This window comes from Coccinella septempunctata, chromosome 4, assembly GCF_907165205.1.
Source record: "Coccinella septempunctata chromosome 4, icCocSept1.1, whole genome shotgun sequence".
Lineage (NCBI taxonomy): Eukaryota > Metazoa > Arthropoda > Insecta > Coleoptera > Coccinellidae > Coccinella > Coccinella septempunctata.
Window position 1 is genome coordinate 37,060,708 of NC_058192.1, and position 19,955 is coordinate 37,080,662.

General features: G+C 34.7%; 1 protein-coding gene across 3 annotated transcripts in view; it reads left to right on the top strand.

The window, feature by feature from the left end:
• Nucleotides 1–19,955, top strand: part of LOC123311980 (insulin-like growth factor 2 mRNA-binding protein 1) — a 254,270-nt gene that overhangs the window by 133,412 nt on the left and 100,903 nt on the right. The window contains exon 1 of one of the 3 annotated variants that reach the window (XM_044896132.1): nucleotides 15,548–16,122. The exons of the other annotated variants lie outside the window; for them this stretch is intronic. Coding sequence (XP_044752067.1) covers nucleotides 16,115–16,122 — 8 coding nt within the window. The 5' untranslated portion in view covers nucleotides 15,548–16,114. Of the gene's footprint in view, nucleotides 1–15,547; nucleotides 16,123–19,955 lie in introns of those variants that run through there. 3 annotated transcript variants of the gene reach the window in all.

The window sequence follows — 19,955 nt, forward strand, 5'->3', positions numbered from 1 at the left end:
AGGCACATCAAATACCTGCATGTACGTTATAAAATAAGGAGACTATAGAAAAGGAAACAATCCTAGTATGCAAGGTACATCAACATTTTTTTAGGTAAACTGTTTACGGATAAGATGTTTAATTCCAGGTAATGCAGGAAAACACTATCTTATAATGGCTAACTGTTATTGGAACTCCAAAAAGAAGTGTCTCGACTAGAAGTTTAGTAGGAAAGTACCATTAATGAGCTTTGTGAGAGAAATAAAATGGTGAAGTTATTAGTTGAATCAATATGGATATGTTGAGTAGGAAAAAATTTATCATATGGCTCAGGGACGAACTTTTACAGTTCTAGAAGTTGGTTTGATAGAGTGAAACCAATGTCCTGATAAACACCTAAAGAAAAAAAACTGTAGTAGCTTAGATAATGATTCCTGACAACACAGAACTTATCATTCAATGGGTTGGTTAAAAGAGATAATTGAAATGAATTTGAACTAATGCAACCTCACCATCCCAATTGTAGCTTTTCATTAATGTTCTATAACTATATCTTTTCATACTTGTTCTATAAGTAATTAGCAGTCTCGTGTTTCACTATTGCCTTAAAATGTGCTGGCATAACATAGGTCAAAATATTTAAAATGTAGTATTAACTTTTGGTATAAACCTTTAACTAACATAAAATATTCTCTCTATACTGATATGTCTTGAACCGAGGTGAATGAGAAGTACTCAACAATACAACAATCATCTTATATCATTCAAATAGGACTTATTAGCTCACCAATAAAAAATATATAGCCTAAGCATCCAAAAGAAGATAGGACAGACTTCAATATGTGAGAATAGATCATCGTTATAAATCAAAATGAAAAATTGCTGAAAAAGGTGGAGAAGGGAGCATTGAAGTCAAACAGGGCGAAATAATATGCACATGTGGGATCCATAGAAAAAATGTATTTCATGATGGAAGCAAAAAACAGGAAATAATTGATTATTTTGCGCATATTGTTGCCAATTTGTCAGTGCAAAGAGAGATCCCTTGTCCCTTCGGCTTTTTAAGTAGCATATTAAAACAACTCAGCAAATCTTTCCGACAATCAATGACGGCTCGTCCGGGTATGCAGGGTTGGCCGGGCCGACCCAAAAATAATCGAGAAATGGAAAATAATTATAATTATTTTATTCTTCAAAACTTATTCCAAATGATTAATCTCGATATTAAATTCTCGATTAATTCCCTAGTAATACGTACGACAACTTATTTCGATCAACGTGACGCCCCTGTCGCCCTGAGTTAGTTTATTTCGAAGTTCTCTTTCCTTACGATAAACACGCTAGGTCGGCCAGCCGCAGAAGCCTAGCGAAACGCTTCAAGTTATGGTACTATACAGCACCTACGTCGCACGCAGTTATCACCAAGTTGAACATCGTATTACGTCGCTGCTAGATACATACATGGTCGGCCAGCACGAGTTGGGCCTACCTTGCTATGGTTTGGGCGTTTAGTTGTCATATTTCTAGATTTTCTCATTGTCTATTCTAAGATATTATATTATCAAATGAATAGTTAATCATTAAATATTATGTCTATTTTAGAGAAGAGCGTATTCGCACCTTTTAAGAGTAGTTTAGTCAATGAAAATATAATATATCCCTAATTATAGTTAGATTTTTTTATTATTAAATGAATAGTTAATTCTTGAAAAAGGGTATTCCGACTGCATAAGAGTAGTTTAGTGATTTTTTGACCATAAAAATTCGTAATTCCTAGTGAATTTATAAGGGCACGGTGATTTCGAAGCTTCTTGAATACGCGTAGATCGGCCGGCCGAGCCTTGGAGTGGGGATATAAGAATCGCATCCGCATCGCTGTTCCCATATTATGAATTGAATTAGGTCAGTGTCGTAGAATAAGAGAAAGGGGTTCACGTGTTTATCAGTTTTCTTCGATTCATTTCGTAAATTTTGATAATCTGAGTGGATTCTAAATTTCTTTGATTGTTGAATAATTGGACTAGTAGCAAATCGAAACAAACTCCTGTCACAAGATCATGTGACAGTAGAAGGAAGAATGGTGAAATAAAGAAAGGAAAAATTAGTACATTTTCACTTAAAATCAAAATTGTAGATGTGTTTCAGTGAACTTAAAATTTTGATTCGTATTGACGTTGATGTTTTGTGTTGTAATAAATTTGTTATCGGTATTTACCACGAGTTGCAAGCGTACGCTGTTAGAGCGCTAGTGTCGCTTTCCTTGGCAACACAGAAATTCCCAATTGGCAACCACGCAATTGGCAAATCCAACCATAAAACTCGAAATGTAAACAAACTTCGACGTTTGTCAGTACTCTTTTTCGAGATTGTACGGCTTAACAGAGTTTTTCTAGTAAATCAAGATATTTATCGGTGAATTGACTGATTTAGTTTCGTAAAGAAAGATAAACATTCATTGGAAATACTTCATTTAAAAGGGATGACTTGTGGAATAAAATCGAGCGATGATATTGGTAATCCACTGTACCTAGACACAAATTCCTATTATTTCACAGATTCTTTCTTGAAGTAAACCTGGGTAATAATGTTGAGGTAGCATATACTAACTTTGTGAAGGAGGCAGAAGCTAAACATCTTGAGAAGTAAAGCGTCTATGTGGAAATTTTAAAGTATCTATTTGAAATATTTCAATTCCATGTTATGATATAGGTATTCCTCATACTGAAATCTCAAGAGATATAAATATGATTCAGCTCATGGAACAAGTTCTACAGATGAGAAAAAGCATTCATTTGGAAGTATGAAAATTATGAAATTGTATTTCTAAATCGTCAATTGAACTTAGCAGAAAACTCTCGCAAAGAAAAATCGTTCAACCTAACTCCTGCCAGTTGAATGCACTGTTATAAATGCCTTTTCCAATAGCTTTTCGGAATCAATATTTCTATTCAGAAACCCAGACAATAATCCCAATATAACTTCTCCAAATAATAATTATGATACTTTGTTGGATAACGTGAGATAAGAGAAAACATAAGAAACAAAACTTGTTTTGACTTGCAATACTAGCATTAGCCATTTTTCACCCCTGCAAAATAACTCCAGGTGCTGTTTCAAATTGACGGGCACGCATTGAAGGATGGCCGAATTAGAGAAATAATGAAAAATTAGAGAAAAAATTTAAGTTGAATAGGTAGAATAAAAGAAGAAAAATCTTCCTGTTCATAATTTCATTACTTTTTCTGAGTACCATCAGGAAAAAAAATACAAGAAATCATATCATCCTTTATTTTTCTATAAAACTCAAAATTTTTCTCGAATTTTTCATTATTTCTCTGATTCGGCGCTCTTTCAATGCGTCCTCGTCGATTTGAATCTCCCGCCTGCTGCTAGTAAGGTCCGGACGGGAGGAAGCGGAAGCCGCACGGGCAAAAAGAACGTAGTTTCACAGTACGCTGTTGCAGCGCTAGTGTCGCAGACAAAAAACACGGTCAAGAAGATTAGCACGGGAGTTACCATTCTCTTGATGTTTATGTTCTGTGCTCAAAGTATAGCTAAACAAAGAAAAAATTCCCAGAAATACAACCTACAGTCATAATTATATTTGGGGAATATTTATGAAATTTTGCCATACAAATTTGTCAACAGTACCAAGTCATTTTGAAGAACACCAGGAAAACGAGCATCGTAGAAAAGTTTGAGGTCGTCTGCATATTGCGAATAGATCTGAAATGTACGCCAGAAATAGAATGAGGCCCAACACAGAGCCCTGTGGGATGCCACTGATGACCGCCTTAAAGTCAGATAGAGTATCACCAACCTTGACCGAGAAATACCTATCAACAACGAAGGACCTAAGCCACTCCAGGACGCCACCTCTCACGCTAAAATGCTCCAACTTTGAAAGCAGTCGATTGAAAGGAACACGATCGAAAGCTCGGGAAAGATCCAAATAGGTAACATCCACAGGTATACCACTGACAAGAGATTTGGTCCAGTGATCAAGACATTGAAGCAGGCATGTGATGACCGATCGTCCCGGTAAGGAACCATGCTGGTACTCAGGAATAATTTTGTTTTGGAGCAGAAATTGGAGCAACCTACTACATACCACTCTCTCAGCAACCTTGGCAATGATAGGAAGAAGACTAATCGGACGGTAATTGTTCGCAGACAGTTTGTCCTCTTTCTTGATGGATAATTTCCATGCAGAAGGTTACTGTCCAGAACTAAATGACAGCTTGATTATCAGGGTTATTGGTATCGAGAGAGAAGCGGAGCACTTTTTCAACACTCGCCGAGATATCATCCAAGCCCAGGGTGGTGGATGGGTCCAACCCGTTTAAAAGCTTCAATATCTCCTCGTTGACATCAATAGAACAGAGAGAGATAGTATTACGAGGTGTAGATATCTTTGGCATGGGATCGTCCGTTTCCACGGAAAAGGAATTGGCGAAAGTATCGGCAAGAAGAGCAGCGCATTCACAGGTATTAGAACATAGATTACCAGTGTTATCCTTGACAAGAGGAATCGACACCTTAGAATTGAGAGTTTGGCGAATATGCTTTTAGAACCTCTTTCGATTTTTCGGTAGGGCCAGGGAATTGTCAGACTGAGTGCATTAGAGTAGCGACGATGAATACTGTAATCTAGTTCAGACTTACTACGAAGATAACACTGCCACAGTTTCTTTTTGCGACGCTACATGGAAAGGATCTCATCTGTTAACCATGGTTTGGATGTGACGGAGTGGATTAGTTTGTTTTGGTAAAATGAGATATAAATTCCGTCAGACAGGTGCTGAAACATTTCCAGGCGCAATCGATAGTCTTGTTGTCTGGTAGATCCCCCCAGTCAATGTTAGAAAGATGGTTATTAAGGGAATCAAAGTCGGTAACTGATATGTACTTCTCAGAAATTTTTCTGTCGTGAGAAGGGGTGAATTCAAGGTTAGTCGCAAACATCACATGATCGGATTTTCCAAGGGGATCTAGGTATCTAGTATCAGAAACCAGATCCGGATCGCTAGTCAGCAGGAGATCTAGAGTAGATGGAGTTTGACCATGTACAATCCGTGTTGTTCTGTCGACAACCTGATGGAGGCCACATTCGTCAAGCAACGCAACAAAACGCCCGGCAACCGAATTCAAAGAAGGTGGAGTACGAATCGGCCATTGTATCTCTCTGAAGTTGAAATCACCTGTGATTAAAATACTCGAGTAAGATTGTGAGATGGAATGGACATGATCCAAGAGTATTTCGTCTGCTGGAGTCGCATGAGGTCTGTAAATGCAGCCAATACAAATAGAGAAGGCAGGCGAGGATATGCTGAGAAACAAGTTGTCAATATGTGGAATGTCATAGGAGAAAGCCTTTATATTGTAGAGCTCGGAAATTTATATATATATATATATATATATATATATATATATATATATATATATATATAGAAGTAGTAATTTATGGTCGTTTTTGAATGAATAAAGAGAATTAAATAAACAACTTATATATTATATATATATATATATATATAGTAGAGTCTTGGTATTTATTGGGAAAGCGACAAATATTTCCCTCTATATATATATATATATATATATATATATATATATATATATATATATAGTTATTGATTTAAATTAAGGGTGTTTCGACTATTATTCAGGGCAAAATTCCAATGAGAGTCAAATTGTATTAAAGCTCTATATATTTCGTCAACTATCGTTGACTTCTTCAGGAGCAACTGGAAAATACAAAGATCTCATAACAAAAGTTCAAATTCTCTTAGGCTAAAACTTACAATACCATGACAATAAATATGGTAGCTTCAGAAAAAACAAGACCATGTAGAGGGTAATCAAAAAAGTACGTCAATTTCAGTTGAATTACTCAGGAAAAAAAATGGTTTTACAAATGACAGATTTCAGAAAAATTCTATAAATTGGCATGGACAAGCAAATGTGCCATGATGTTCACAGAAAGGCAAAAAAATTGAGAAAATCTTTTCTTATTTTATACAACTTGGATTAGAAATGTCTCTTATTTATAAGTACCTGCAAGTAAGGTTACAAATTAGGAGAAATTAGGAGAATACCTATTTTTATCACAGGTCAGTAAGAAACTATAGATGTTGCTAAGATTATTCGTATCCGTTTTCTTATTCATCGTTGAATTTTTATTTTCATTTATATAGCACATTTCTAGAAAAGTTCTTTTTTGGTATTCTTGTTCGTGATCTAAGACTTTTATATTATCGTAATCTACAGCATGTCCTGTGTTATTAATATGTGAAGCTAAAGCACCTCTTTCAGGTCTCAGAACAGAATCACTTTTGTGTAACGCTATTCTCCTATCAAGACCTTGTGATGTTTGTCTTATATAAAATAGAGGGCAGTGTTTGCAATTTATCTTATAAATAACATTTTTTATTTTTGAAATATTCAATTTATCCTTTGTGCTTTTATAAAGGGACCTAGCAACAACCATGTTATATCTACTGATTTTAATGTTGATAAATTTCTTGAAAAGCTTCGTTAATTCGAATGTGACTTCTTTAATGTAGGGCAGTTTTGCAAAACAGACTGGGTTTTCTTCATTATTCACTTCGTTTAAAGCTTCGGTTGGTTCTGGTAGTTTTGGAGCATTGTATATTAATTTTTTTAGAAAGATGTTTGAATATCCATTATCCCTCATCAGCCTAAATAGCCTTCTCAGTGCCGCTTGTCTTAGAGTATGATGCGTGATATCTTCTATTCTTCTTTTTAATCCCAAAATTATATTTGTTTTTATTTTGATATCATGGTAAGAATCGATATTTATATATCTCCCAGAACTACTGGGTTTTCTGTACCAATCTAAAATAATCCTGTTATCCTCAGTCCTATATAATTGAGTGTCTAGAAAAGGTACACATTTGTTATTCTCCCTTTCTATTGTAAATTTAATATGATCATCGAAACTGTTGAAAACGCTTAGTATTTCCTCTTCTCTATCTTCAGGTATAGATAAAATTAGATCATCAACATACTGATATATAACTTTTGTTATGAGATCTTTGTATTTTCCAGTTGCCCCTGAAGAAGTCAACGATAGTTGACGAAATATATAGAGCTTTAATACAATTTGACTCTCATTGGAATTTTGCCCTGAATAATAGTCGAAACACCCTTAATTTAAATCAATAATTTTCCAAACGACTAGTATCCTATAACTTCAATTTATCGATAATGGGTTTTTATCGTGAGATCTCAGCGATTTATGGTGCTGAAACTCTACAACACCTCAAGAGTTGGGCTATGTGTAACACCAAACTGGCAAGCTTCAGAAACAGACGAATTTTTCTTCTAAATTGTAAGAATAATGGTATCACCCCAAGACACATTTCGGATGGATCCAAATGCATCTATAACCTACTTGATTCGTATGTAGGAGCAGCTAAGGATATCGAAAAATTCAACAATAGGTTTACTTCCAACATTTTATCATTAGAAATTAAGTCGACAGAGATCAGGATCAGACAACTTGAAAGAAATCTTGATAATTCAATTGAATTGGCACGTGGTCGATTGCCTTTGAACATCTTTAATGACTTCCATTATCACCAAGTGCAATCATATAACAAGCAGTTCCATAAAACTAGGGTCAAACATCTCAAAAAGACAGATGAACTTAAACTATCTTATTTAAAAAAGATCAAGACTAAACAATCCTGGGTAGTGAATCTCTCCAATAACTCACTAATTCCTGAAGATATAATGAGTATGCTTTCTTTGGGTCCTAAATTCTCGATTGCCCCAAATAACCATCAAATTTCTTTAAAGAAACTTCTAGCTGACACTGAATACATTATTCATGGTATTAGTGATGAATTCAAAGATATTGTAAGAGCACAGGCCACCAATATAATCACCAATTTTCATTTTAAAAATAATACACAACCAAATTTTATCAACAAGCTATTCATTAAAACCAAAAAATTTTTAAAACAAAATGATGACCTTTTAGTAATGAATTCAGACAAGGGAAACGTAACAGTAATAATTAATAAAAATGACTATTTCACTAAGGCCCGGTACTTTCACCTTCGAATAAATTTTATTCACTGTCAATAAGTATCTGTCGAATAATTTCCTATCTGAAGGATACCTTATTTCGGTGCTTTCAGATGGAATTATTTGACGAATAACAATTCTGTGAAAACACGGTATACTACTTTTCACTGATTAATGTGAAATAAGAGACCTTATTGTAGAAATTGTTATAATTCCAACTAGAAAGCAAATATTCCGTGAAAATCACACAAAAAATAACCATACATCCAGAATCTTGAAAATTCAACCAATAATGACGTACCGACATTCGATCTATGACCAATAAAATTTTATTGACGAGTTTCAATGACAGATTTATTCGATGAATAACACTATCTGAAAGTGAAAAGACTGTATTTTTACTTATCCTAAGAATAAGACTTATTTATCGAATAAATTTAGTTATTCGCAAGTGAAAGTACCGGGCCTTAGTGTAATATTTTGGTTAATGATGGAAACGTTTATGAAAAATTAACAAGAGATCCTACATCGAGATTTGAAACAGAAAATAATAAATGGGTGAAATTCATGAAAGAAAAACAATATATTGATGGGGTCATCTCCAAAAAGCTCATGTGTTATGGTTCACATCCTCCAAGATTCTATGGGCTTCCTAAGATCCACAAAGAAGGAGTTCCTATGAGACCTATAGTATGTACTATTGGCTCGCCCACATCTAATCTTAGTAAATTCATTGCCAACATACTTAAAGCCTCTTTTCACCAATACAATGAGTTTCAGATAATAAATTCAAAAGAATTAGAATTAACAATATACATTATTGATGAAAATTGGGAGTTGATAATGCCACACACAGAGATTCATAAAGAGCATTTCATTCAGATAGTTGAATACATTTTTCATTCTAATTATTTCCTATATAATGGTTCTTTCTATAAACAAAAATTTGGATGTCCCATGGGCAGTTGCTTGAGTCCTATTTTAGCTGATATGGTGATGTCAACGCTTATAAAATCATCTTTAGAGAGACTTTCTTTTACTCCATCATTTATATATCAGTATGTTGATGATCTAATTTTATCTATACCTGAAGATAGAGAAGAGGAAATACTAAGCGTTTTCAACAGTTTCGATGATCATATTAAATTTACAATAGAAAGGGAGAATAACAAATGTGTACCTTTTCTAGACACTCAATTATATAGGACTGAGGATAACAGGATTATTTTAGATTGGTACAGAAAACCCAGTAGTTCTGGGAGATATATAAATATCGATTCTTACCATGATATCAAAATAAAAACAAATATAATTTTGGGATTAAAAAGAAGAATAGAAGATATCACGCATCATACTCGTAAGACAAGCGGCACTGAGAAGGCTATTTAGGCTGATGAGGGATAATGGATATTCAAACATCTTTCTAAAAAATTAATATACAATGCTCCAAGACTACCAGAACCAACCGAAGCTTTAAACGAAGTGAATAATGAAGAAAACCCAGTCTGTTTTGCAAAACTGCCCTACATTGAAGAAGTCACATTCGAATTAACGAAGCTTTTCAAGAAATTTATCAACATTAAAATCAGTAGATATAACATGGTTGTTGCTAGGTCCCTTTATGAAAGCACAAAGGATAAATTGAATATTTCAAAAATAAAAAATGTTATTTATAAGATAAATTGCAAACACTGCCCTCTATTTTATATAGGACAAACATCACAAGGTCTTGATAGGAGAATAGCGTTACACAAAAGTGATTCTGTTCTGAGACCTGAAAGATGTGCTTTAGCTTCACATATTAATAACACAGGACATGCTGTAGATTACGATAATATACAAGTCTTAGATCACGAACAAGAATACCAAAAAAGAACTTTTCTAGAAATGTGCTATATAAATGAAAATAAAAATTCAACGATGAATAAGAAAACGGATACGAATAATCTTACCAACATCTATAGTTTCTTACTGACCTGTGATAAAAAGAGGTATTCTCCTAATTTCTCCTAATTTGTAACCTTACTTGCAGGTACTTATAAATAAGAGACATTTCTAATCCAAATTGTATAAAATAAGAAAAGATTTTCTCAATTTTTTTTGCCTTTCTGTGAACATCATGGCACATTTGCTTGTCCATGCCAATTTATAGAATTTTTCTGAAATCTGTCATTTGTAAAACCAATTTTTTCCTGAATAATTCAACTGAAATTGACGTACTTTTTTGATTACCCTCTACATGGTCTTGTTTTTTTCTGAAGCTACCATATTTATTGTAATGGTATTGTAAGTTTTAGCCTAAGAGAATTTGAACTTTTGTTATGAGATCTTTGTATTTTCCAGTTGCTCCTGAAGAAGTCAACGATAGTTGACGAAATATATAGAGCTTTAATACAATTTGACTCTCATTGGAATTTTGCCCTGAAAAATAGTCGAAACACCCTTAATTTAAATCAATATATATATATATATATATATATATATATATATATATATATATATATATATATATATATATATATATATATATATATATATATATATATATATATATATATATATATATATATATATATATATATATATATATATATATGGAAAAGTTTAAGGGGTATGGGGATTGATTAGTATGTATTAGATCACTCTGGGAGTTACCATTCCATTGATATATATATATATATATATATATATATATATATATATATATATATATATATATATATACTCAAAGTAATTTAACTCCCAATATATATATATCGTACAATTAGAATAAGGTCCATACCTGGACCGAAACGTCGACTGATGGAATAAAAGAGAAGATCAGAAAAATTTTTCATCCATTCCCATAACCCCTTATTCTAATTGTACGATATATATATATATATATATATATTTTTTTTAATAACCACCGCAGTAAGCGGGAATACTCTTTGCACCTGCCGGACAGCTGTCAAGGCAGGTGTCGCAGCTTCACAGACCCTGCAGGAACCTCCTTACAATTCTCGCAGTACTCAACAGCACCTGTTTCTATATATATATATATATATATATATATATATATATATATATATATACTATATATATATATATATACCGAAAGCTTGGCGAATGAATAAATAGAATTAAATAAACAACTTTCATATTGGTCGAGATCCCTTATTCCCCCCCTCACTAAATTTAGAAACGACCATAAATTACTACTTCTATATATTTATATATATTTATATTGAGGGAGCTGTCACAGCGAAACAAGGAGAAGCCCCTAATATTGTAAAGCTGATCTGGAATTGCGCTATGCAACCACGTTTCTGTTATGCAAATAATATCGGGATTCAGAAGTTCAACATTTACACACAATTCATGAAACTTATTTTTAATTGAGCGAGCATTTGTGTACAGAAGAGTCCACTGCTGTAGGGTGGATGGGTTCAATTTTTTGAAGAAGATGCTGGCGTTAGACTTACCACCCTTGGTACACCTTTTATATACTTAATAGTTAAGTTTTTTTCTCCGTTCAATTCTCGACGCCTCAATTCCTCTCTCTGTTTCAAACAGTTAGCCTGGCTGGGTGTGATATCGTCAGAAAGCTTGATGTTCCGCAAAGTAGGAGATGACGATAACATGGCTGCAGTAATTTACGAACGAAGATAGAGTTTGAAAAAGTGATGGCCAGAGGCAAGATATGGTCGATAATCTGCCTCACAGTACTGTCCTCGGAGGAAACATCAGGATTCTCAGGAACGTGGCCCGCTATGATGTTGTGTGAGCGGCATACTCTATCAATAATTTCTGGATACTCGACTGCAGTATTGGGAGGTGGGAAGTCTCTGAGAATTTCGTACTTCAATTCTCTTGCTACGCCCTGTAAGTTGGGGACCTCTCTCTGTCTTCATCATAGATATATCGGAAGACAGGGCGGAAATAATCGAATCCAGCCTCTGGAGCGAGTCATCGTGAGATACCAGTCTCAATTCTTGCTCATCAAGGCAGGAGGTGCATCGGGATACCTGGGCAGTCTGTTGTTCTTGAGAAAGTTTGATCACAGTAATATTTTATTTAATGGAAGCTACAGTTGAAGAAAGAAGATCAAGAGTGCTACACTGAGAAGAAATCTTATCCATCAGCAATTTGAACTCTCTCATGGTGATAGGAGCCTCGTCAAGCGCCATCGCTTGACGAGGCTCCTATCACTCAGCTAGTATCCCCATGGATACTAGCTGAGTCTGGGGACGGACCGCAGCTTCTGCTCTCTTCAATAGCCTTGAGGACGTGCAGTAAGCGCATGACCATTTTTTTCCAAGCTCAACCAGTGATTTCTTATCGGTAGGAGTGAGATTTCCGCAGCCGAGATGAAAGACACTTGAACAATTTAAGCACTGAATTGATTCATCAGTTTTTCGAATCTGTCTCGCGCAACTATGACAGGACGGCATGATGCTTAAATATCTCCTCAGCCAAAGCAGACAACTCGGAAAGTGTGTGGCACGCCTTAAAATATATCGACAGTTAACGCACCTGTGTCACTGATGAGGGTTGATAAACAAGTTGGAAACTAACGAAACACCAACAAAATTGTTCAAAAACTTGCGTGATTTCCAGTAGAAGTTGTCGATACTTTGGACGTCCCAATAAAGCACCAACAGAGAATAATCACAATTAACCACAGAGAAATTGGCAAATAAAACTCGGAGCGAAATATGGAAGTCCACATCAGCTAAAGCGTCACATATGCAAAATTGATGCTGGCGATGCAATCAGGAAGAAACTACAAGCTGATCCAAGTAAACGTAAGTCCAGTTCAGTTCCGTTAAATTTGTCTGAAATTAACAAAATATTATTGCTATGGGATGAAAATACTCCTGAGGGTCTTATGCGTAAATTTTACCATATTGCGGATGTAGAATTGGCCTGGCGAGAAAAATAACGATGGCTCTCCAACAAATCGCATTCGATACAATCCGGTGTTCAGTAAAACGTGCCAAGGTGGTTCTAAAAGCTGTACAAGTATTATAGTAAATGGTTGATTTCCAATAGTGAAAAACAAAGCTGCCCTGTACATCTTTTTCGTAAACAGATATCAAAACGAGGCGACAATATTACCTCACCACGACTGTTCTTAAAACCAAATCGCTCTGGAAAAATGAAACTGACAAATGGTACGATAATGTACCTGTTGGAAGAAATACTATAAATGGATGGACTAAATATGCTGCTGAGGCAATTGGCTTGAATGTAAATGACAAAAAAATAACAAATCACTCGAATAGATCAACTGCTGTTAGCGAATTGGCAAAAAGTGGTGTAGAAGAACAACAATTGTTGAAAATTACCGGTCATAGCAATCAAAATTCTATAAAACCATACTTAAATCTCGATAAAGAACACCACAACAAGATCATAAATATTATGCGTGGTAATAGATCTTTTATAGTAGAGAACAGCAACGAATCTAATGTTAAGTTGAAGTTCAATAATCGCAATTTCACTGTACTTTCAATAAATAAATAAATGATTTGTTGTGTTGAGTTCTAAATTTTTTTGTCAACAAATTTTCCGCCGAATATCCCTCGGACATTTGTCAATGCCTCATAATTTTCTGACACATTTCTCAAGCTCGTTGCTCGGGCTGTTACCAAGGAACGAGCTTTCGATTGTCATAAAATTATCTCGTCTATTATCAATGTCCTAGGCAAAGATTATAGAGCAGAAAGATAGGAAACGCCCTCATATCGCTAGTACTAAAAACCGACTACATTTTGGCCAGTGAAAACACATTTGACAATGATGGCGCTGAAAACGTATTATCAATAAGGAAAAACTGTTTAATAACAGTTTTCTGTTTTTTAATTGAGGGGCGCGAAATTCGAATTCTATTCCTTGTATTGATTTTCAATATTGACCTTGTTGAGATCGGAAAACAAACATCCTGAGCGATAAAACAAGAGGATGGTTTTGTTTTGTAACCAGGATGTTAGTTTTCATCTGAACATTGTTTGGAATCGATTGGTATCAATGGAATACTCTGTTGGATGTGATAAATTTATTTGCAATCTATAAAAAATTTACAAATTGAATTTGTACAATTTATATTAGAAATTGATATGAACGAATATTCAATTTACCGTCATAGGATACACATTTCCGTTACTTACATATTATTAACAAAATTTTCAGAACCACAATTGAAAAAACCTTACAGAGGTATACAAGACCTGTATTCAAGCCCGTCAGTATAATTTCTTCATGCTTTTTTATGATTTCTTCATGGTATGGTCTCTTTATGGCACAAATATACATATTGATTGACGAATGAATAAAACACTCACAGAAGGTTTCATAAAACTTTGACTTTCCAAACGACAATTTGACAATCACCCGATTCCCAAAACGAAATCCATAAAACTTTTTCATTTCTGAATATATTGAAGGCAATTGAGAATCTTTGAATGGACGTATAAAAGTCATAATTTCCCCTAAATGAGCCCTTCATGCGAGGGATGCTTCCTGCATACAACAATTTACGTGGATGAACAGTTCTCAATCGACTTGCAGTAAAATGTTCATTGCACATGGTGTAGTCAGTAGTGTTTGCAGGCCTCTACGCCCTGAAAATTTTATCCACTTCGTAGCACTGAAAGTAAGAATCAATGAATGACCGAGTCACATGTTACCAGTTTTAATACTTACATTCCCATTTTCCTTAGTAAAATTCCTTTTATTTGATCCACAGTTCTTCACTATACAATAATTTTCGAACGATATTTTGAGGTTTTCGCCAAGAAATTAGACACAAATTTCAATAATCAGCAACTAGAACGGGCTTGAAAAACAGAAGGCGATACGAGGTTGTCTATGGATACGAGAATCAAAACATTCTAAACCTGTTTGATCAAAATGGCCATATGACTCTGACATCTCGCAAAATTTCATATGTCCCTCGAATTAAAATTTTAACCAGTCTTAGGGCCTTAAAAACACATTTGAAACACAGATGGCAGATCACTCTAGTCGCTTCGTTTCCTATCTTTCTACTCTATAATCTTTGGTCCTAGGGATATTAATGCTGATAACATGATAACTAATTGACAACACACGGTTGTTTCCACCATTCTGAAATATGCTATCGTGATAGTGATTGAACGCATCAGTTTTGGCACAATCATTGAATGTGATGCATTACAATTTTCGTAAAAATATTTATATTTTGACGGGTGTTCCCGAATTTCTATAAGTTTTTGATCTGAATTGTTCAGCAAATCGTATCTAACATCTATACGATGGAAAACATAATTGGTGCGTGTTTCCATCGAGTTTAATTCTCAATCTAATTTTTTCCCGAAAATAAATAAATAATAAACCCTTCTAAATTTTTCACCAAACGAATAAAATCGAAAGTATGTAGTAGAAACGAATTATTACGTATTTCTCATCGAAACAAGGTTCGAATTGACAGGGTGATAACTGTCATCATACAACTCAAAAGAAGTTTCAAAATAATAAGTTCGAATGATAAACTTTTTTTTTCCTAACACTGTACATGAAAAATTTATTTCACTAAAGCTCAACAATTGCATGAAATGGAGAAACTTGTTGATGCGATAATTCACTTTTGTATCTTCAAAAAATTGATGATTCTTGAGATATTTCCATCAAGAAGAGGTCAGCACAATTGAATTATGTAAATGTAAAACAGGAAACCTTAGTTTCTTCAGTTCATAAGCTCTTGTTTGGGTTGCAATGTTGCCTTTGAAGTTTACGCTCTATAATCGATCAAATCAATCTCAATAAAATGAGCGATACCATAAAAGCTGAAGCATGACTCATCAGATAGTGAATTTATTATTTTTTATCAAGTAGGTCGCCTTATCGACGACTGACAATCATTCAGTGCGGTTTCTGATTCCGATTCGGCCGTTTCGATAGAAACTTCCGACCCATGGTGTTGCTTGTTTTGTAGTTCAACAAATCTTTTCAGAGGATCGTTTTCTTTATCGGTGGTGTTTTGAGAAAAATTATTTGATTGTGAAGCATTTACAGCTTTGTAAGCGTGTGTACTTAGTTTAATTAGATTGGAATGGTATAATGACAGGGTATGTATTTTTACATAGTTTTAAAGTTTTGATGATATTGAATCTTAAGAATCAAATATAGCATTAATGCGAAATACCAAAATTTCTAATATGTACATCATATGAAAAGGATCCGAAGTTTATATATTTATAACGAGAAAAGCTAATCTCAGGTGTATTCTGTTACGAAACTTCTGTGATGTAATATAGCGGAACTATCTAGTGCTAAATCCTCAATTATTTGAAGATTAACAATGAGAAAGAAGCATTTCTAAAAAAAAATTTGCTTTATGCAACGGCCAATCACAAAGGGGCTGTCCTTTCAACGATGAACCTTTTGTGAATATGTATTTATGGTATTTGCCTATTCAACTAACTATTCGGCATCGACAACTTAGGTCATTAGCCGAAACAGTGGTTAACTCATCACATAGATATAAAAGAGATTTGGTATTTAAATTTAAACAAATATAAATAGGACTTAGTATATAAGGTACAATCCATAAATAAAAAGATGTATAAAAGTATAAATATATAACAATAAAATGACGAACAATAAAAGTATTGTATATGAAATATCTGTAGAAGTATGATTACTATACGTCCACATTTCGCTATTTCAATAATATCACATCTCACACACTTATCCACATTCACACATTATAATATTATTCAAATAAAGTTGTATAAAGTTTATTTCCTTCAGGAACTTAATTGTGTTCTCAATTTCCCTATATATTAATTTTTTTTTCATCACCTTGAAGGGTTTGCAGTTCTTAGTGCCGGGCAAACTGTTTTGCCAAGGCATGTCAGATTGTTGTAAGAAATTTCCTGACCGTTCTTACATTCGCGAGTATGATCTCCTTCTGTGCTGTGCTGATGAGGTCCTTATCTAATTCTAATGTGAGGGTATTCTCCACCAGATGTTTTTCGACTGACCCGTTGGTCGAGATTATCAGCGGCATTATTGTTGTTGTTTTAAGGCTGGTGTATGGTTTTCAATTCGAAGGCTAGATCCTGATATTTTGTCGTCCTCTCAACGCATGCTTTGTATAGAATATATATATAGAAAAAGGAATGATATTGCCGTGTAGAACCAAACAGGGAAAAATTATGGGTGCTCAGCTATTGAGGACCTTGGTGTGAATCAAAACAACTGTTTGATGATCAATTGTCTATATTTCGGTTCTAGATTTGAACCTTTTTCAGGACACTGAAACGTACACACGAGATTTAGTTAACAATTCAAAATGAAAGACAGGGAAAACACTTACTGATACATCCTAGTTGGAAATAGAGGAATTACATGTCAGTGCACGGTCTGTGTTGACCATCAAGAATATAAAAAACTTTTCTTGAGAATAAAGCAATCACGGGTTACAATTGTAAGTCCACAGTGAGGGAATTATACAACTTTTCAACAATCTTTTTCTATAAATTTATTTTTTTTCCCTTTCCCAGAACAACGACGCAATTATATAATATTTGACACCTGAACCATAAAAAGCTGGTTAGTCATCCACGGTTGTGCATCAACCACAGAAAAAACTTTTTCTCCTCCAACAATACAAAAATCAATGAATGGACAATTTTTCTTCACATAACTAATAACAATCAAGTCACACAATGAACAACATTGAAAACGTCCAAAAACAAACAAGAATCAATCCAACCCTCGATCGAACCAAGGTGTCAGGTGACTGGAACGTCCTGTGTACGTACAGGATTTGGATTTGAGCCAACTCTGTCCAATTCAAGGAGATAACTGTAAATTCTGCTGAGGTTACCGACATATGTCTTCTTATTCACACTATTATCGCAATTGTTTATATGGCACATTTCTATGAAAATTCTTTTTTCGTAGTTGGTGACGGTAGTCAAGACTAAGATGTCTAAAACACTGGTGTGTGCACTTGTCACTTTTTGCAAGCATCAACATTTCAGAAAATCGGGGATATGGGATCAGTTTCGTGGCGGCGCCACCATGTCATTTGCTTCGTTCTCTCCTTGTTCTACCAAAGGAAGTCCAATGATACTCTCTCGTTTTATTTTGTTTTGCATTGATATCGAACATCGATCAACGAATTCAAAATATGAACTGGCTGAGGAATATTTGTCATTTACAGTTTAATTTTCGTTGCAAAAGCAAATCTGTCAATATTTCAACACTATCGAATAAGGGTTCGAAGGAGTATTTACTATTCTTCTTCAAGATAATTTCCGTTTCACTAATTGAATTCATGAGGGGGGTAATTCAATATTATTTCAATAAAACACAGTTGATTGGTCAAATGTCCAATATATTCAGTTGACGGAAAGGGAATTTTCACTACATTTACTCATGGAGAATATTTGAAGAACAGACTAGAATAGATTTATGTTTTTCTGTTTCTAAATACATGCCCACAATTCACATTACGTATTTCCAATACAGTTTCTTTGATATATTGCTGAGGTTACCGTAAAACTTAGCAATATCCGTCCCGAATGTTCGTTCATCTGATTTGGTTCTGCCTCAAATTCCAACAACACCGAATTCTTAGCTATGGTCCTTGATTCTCCATACAGAAAACTGAACTTACTCAAAGACATGTTGAATAAATGAATGTTCTACACCCCTTTCTCGAAACTAATACATTTTCACACACACAATAATCGCTTATAAATACAACATATTCGTTAGTCGTAGGAAAGTATTCAAATTATTTTCAAATATCAATTGACAATGCTCTGTCAAATTCTAAAAAGCGCTACCTACAGTGGGAAAAACGAAACTGGTCCGATATCCCCACGAAATTAAAAACAATATCGAATCAGTGAATACACCAGAGTTTTAGACATCTTAGTCAAGACCCTTGCATCATCAAAATTGAAACAATGATTCAATCTGTTCGCATGCAATGCTAGAGCACATCTCTCAGGGTGCAACCGTGTATCACTCCTGTGAAGGGCTATCCGATTCTTGAGAATCTGAGTTGTCTGACCGACATAGGTACCATTGCAATCTTTACAATCAATGGCATAAACAACGTTACTCTTATACATGAGCGGAATGAAGTCCTTGAGATTTGAGAAAAGTAATCTGTTTGAGAAGACATTATATTTTGCAATCTTTATGTCAGGGATGATTGACAGAATGTTTGAGAGCTTATGAGTGAATCTGGGCACAAAAGGTAGGGAGGTATATCTCATTAGAGATTCCACCGACACAACGACTGCTTCAGAACTTCCTTCATCAGCAAGGTCTCCTCTTTGTGGTGGATGCGCAATCTGTTCGTTTGTTTGTATCTCTACCTGCTGTTGTTGTGCAGACGTGGGTGTGGAAGCAGGTGAGCTGAAAATCAATTTGTTCACCAAACTTTTTTGATAACCATTGTCAGTCAGGATGTTAGACAATCTCCTATGGGCAGCACGGGTAAACTGTGAATGAGTAATCTTTCTTATTCGATCTCTCATACCAACAATGGTGTTCACCTTCATTCTCCAGTCGTGATTTGAGGCCCTATGTATGTATCTTCCAGAACTGGTTGGCTTTAGATACCAATCCAACTTGATAACATTGTTTTCATCTCTAGTGACCAGTGTATCCAAAAAGGGGACCGATCTCTCGTTTTCAAGTTCAACCGTGAAACTGATATGTTCATCGAAGGAGTTGAAACTGCTCAGTACTTCTTCAACGCCATCCTCTGGTATTGCCATTATGAGATCATCCACATACTGACACAGAAAGTGTGGTTGAAAGGACAAGGCAGGAACCCTCTTGCGTAGTAAGGTAGACATTACAATTGCAGCAAGAACAGGACCTCTCTTTGTGCCCATTGGTATTCCAAAAAGTTGTGAGTAATATATGCCAT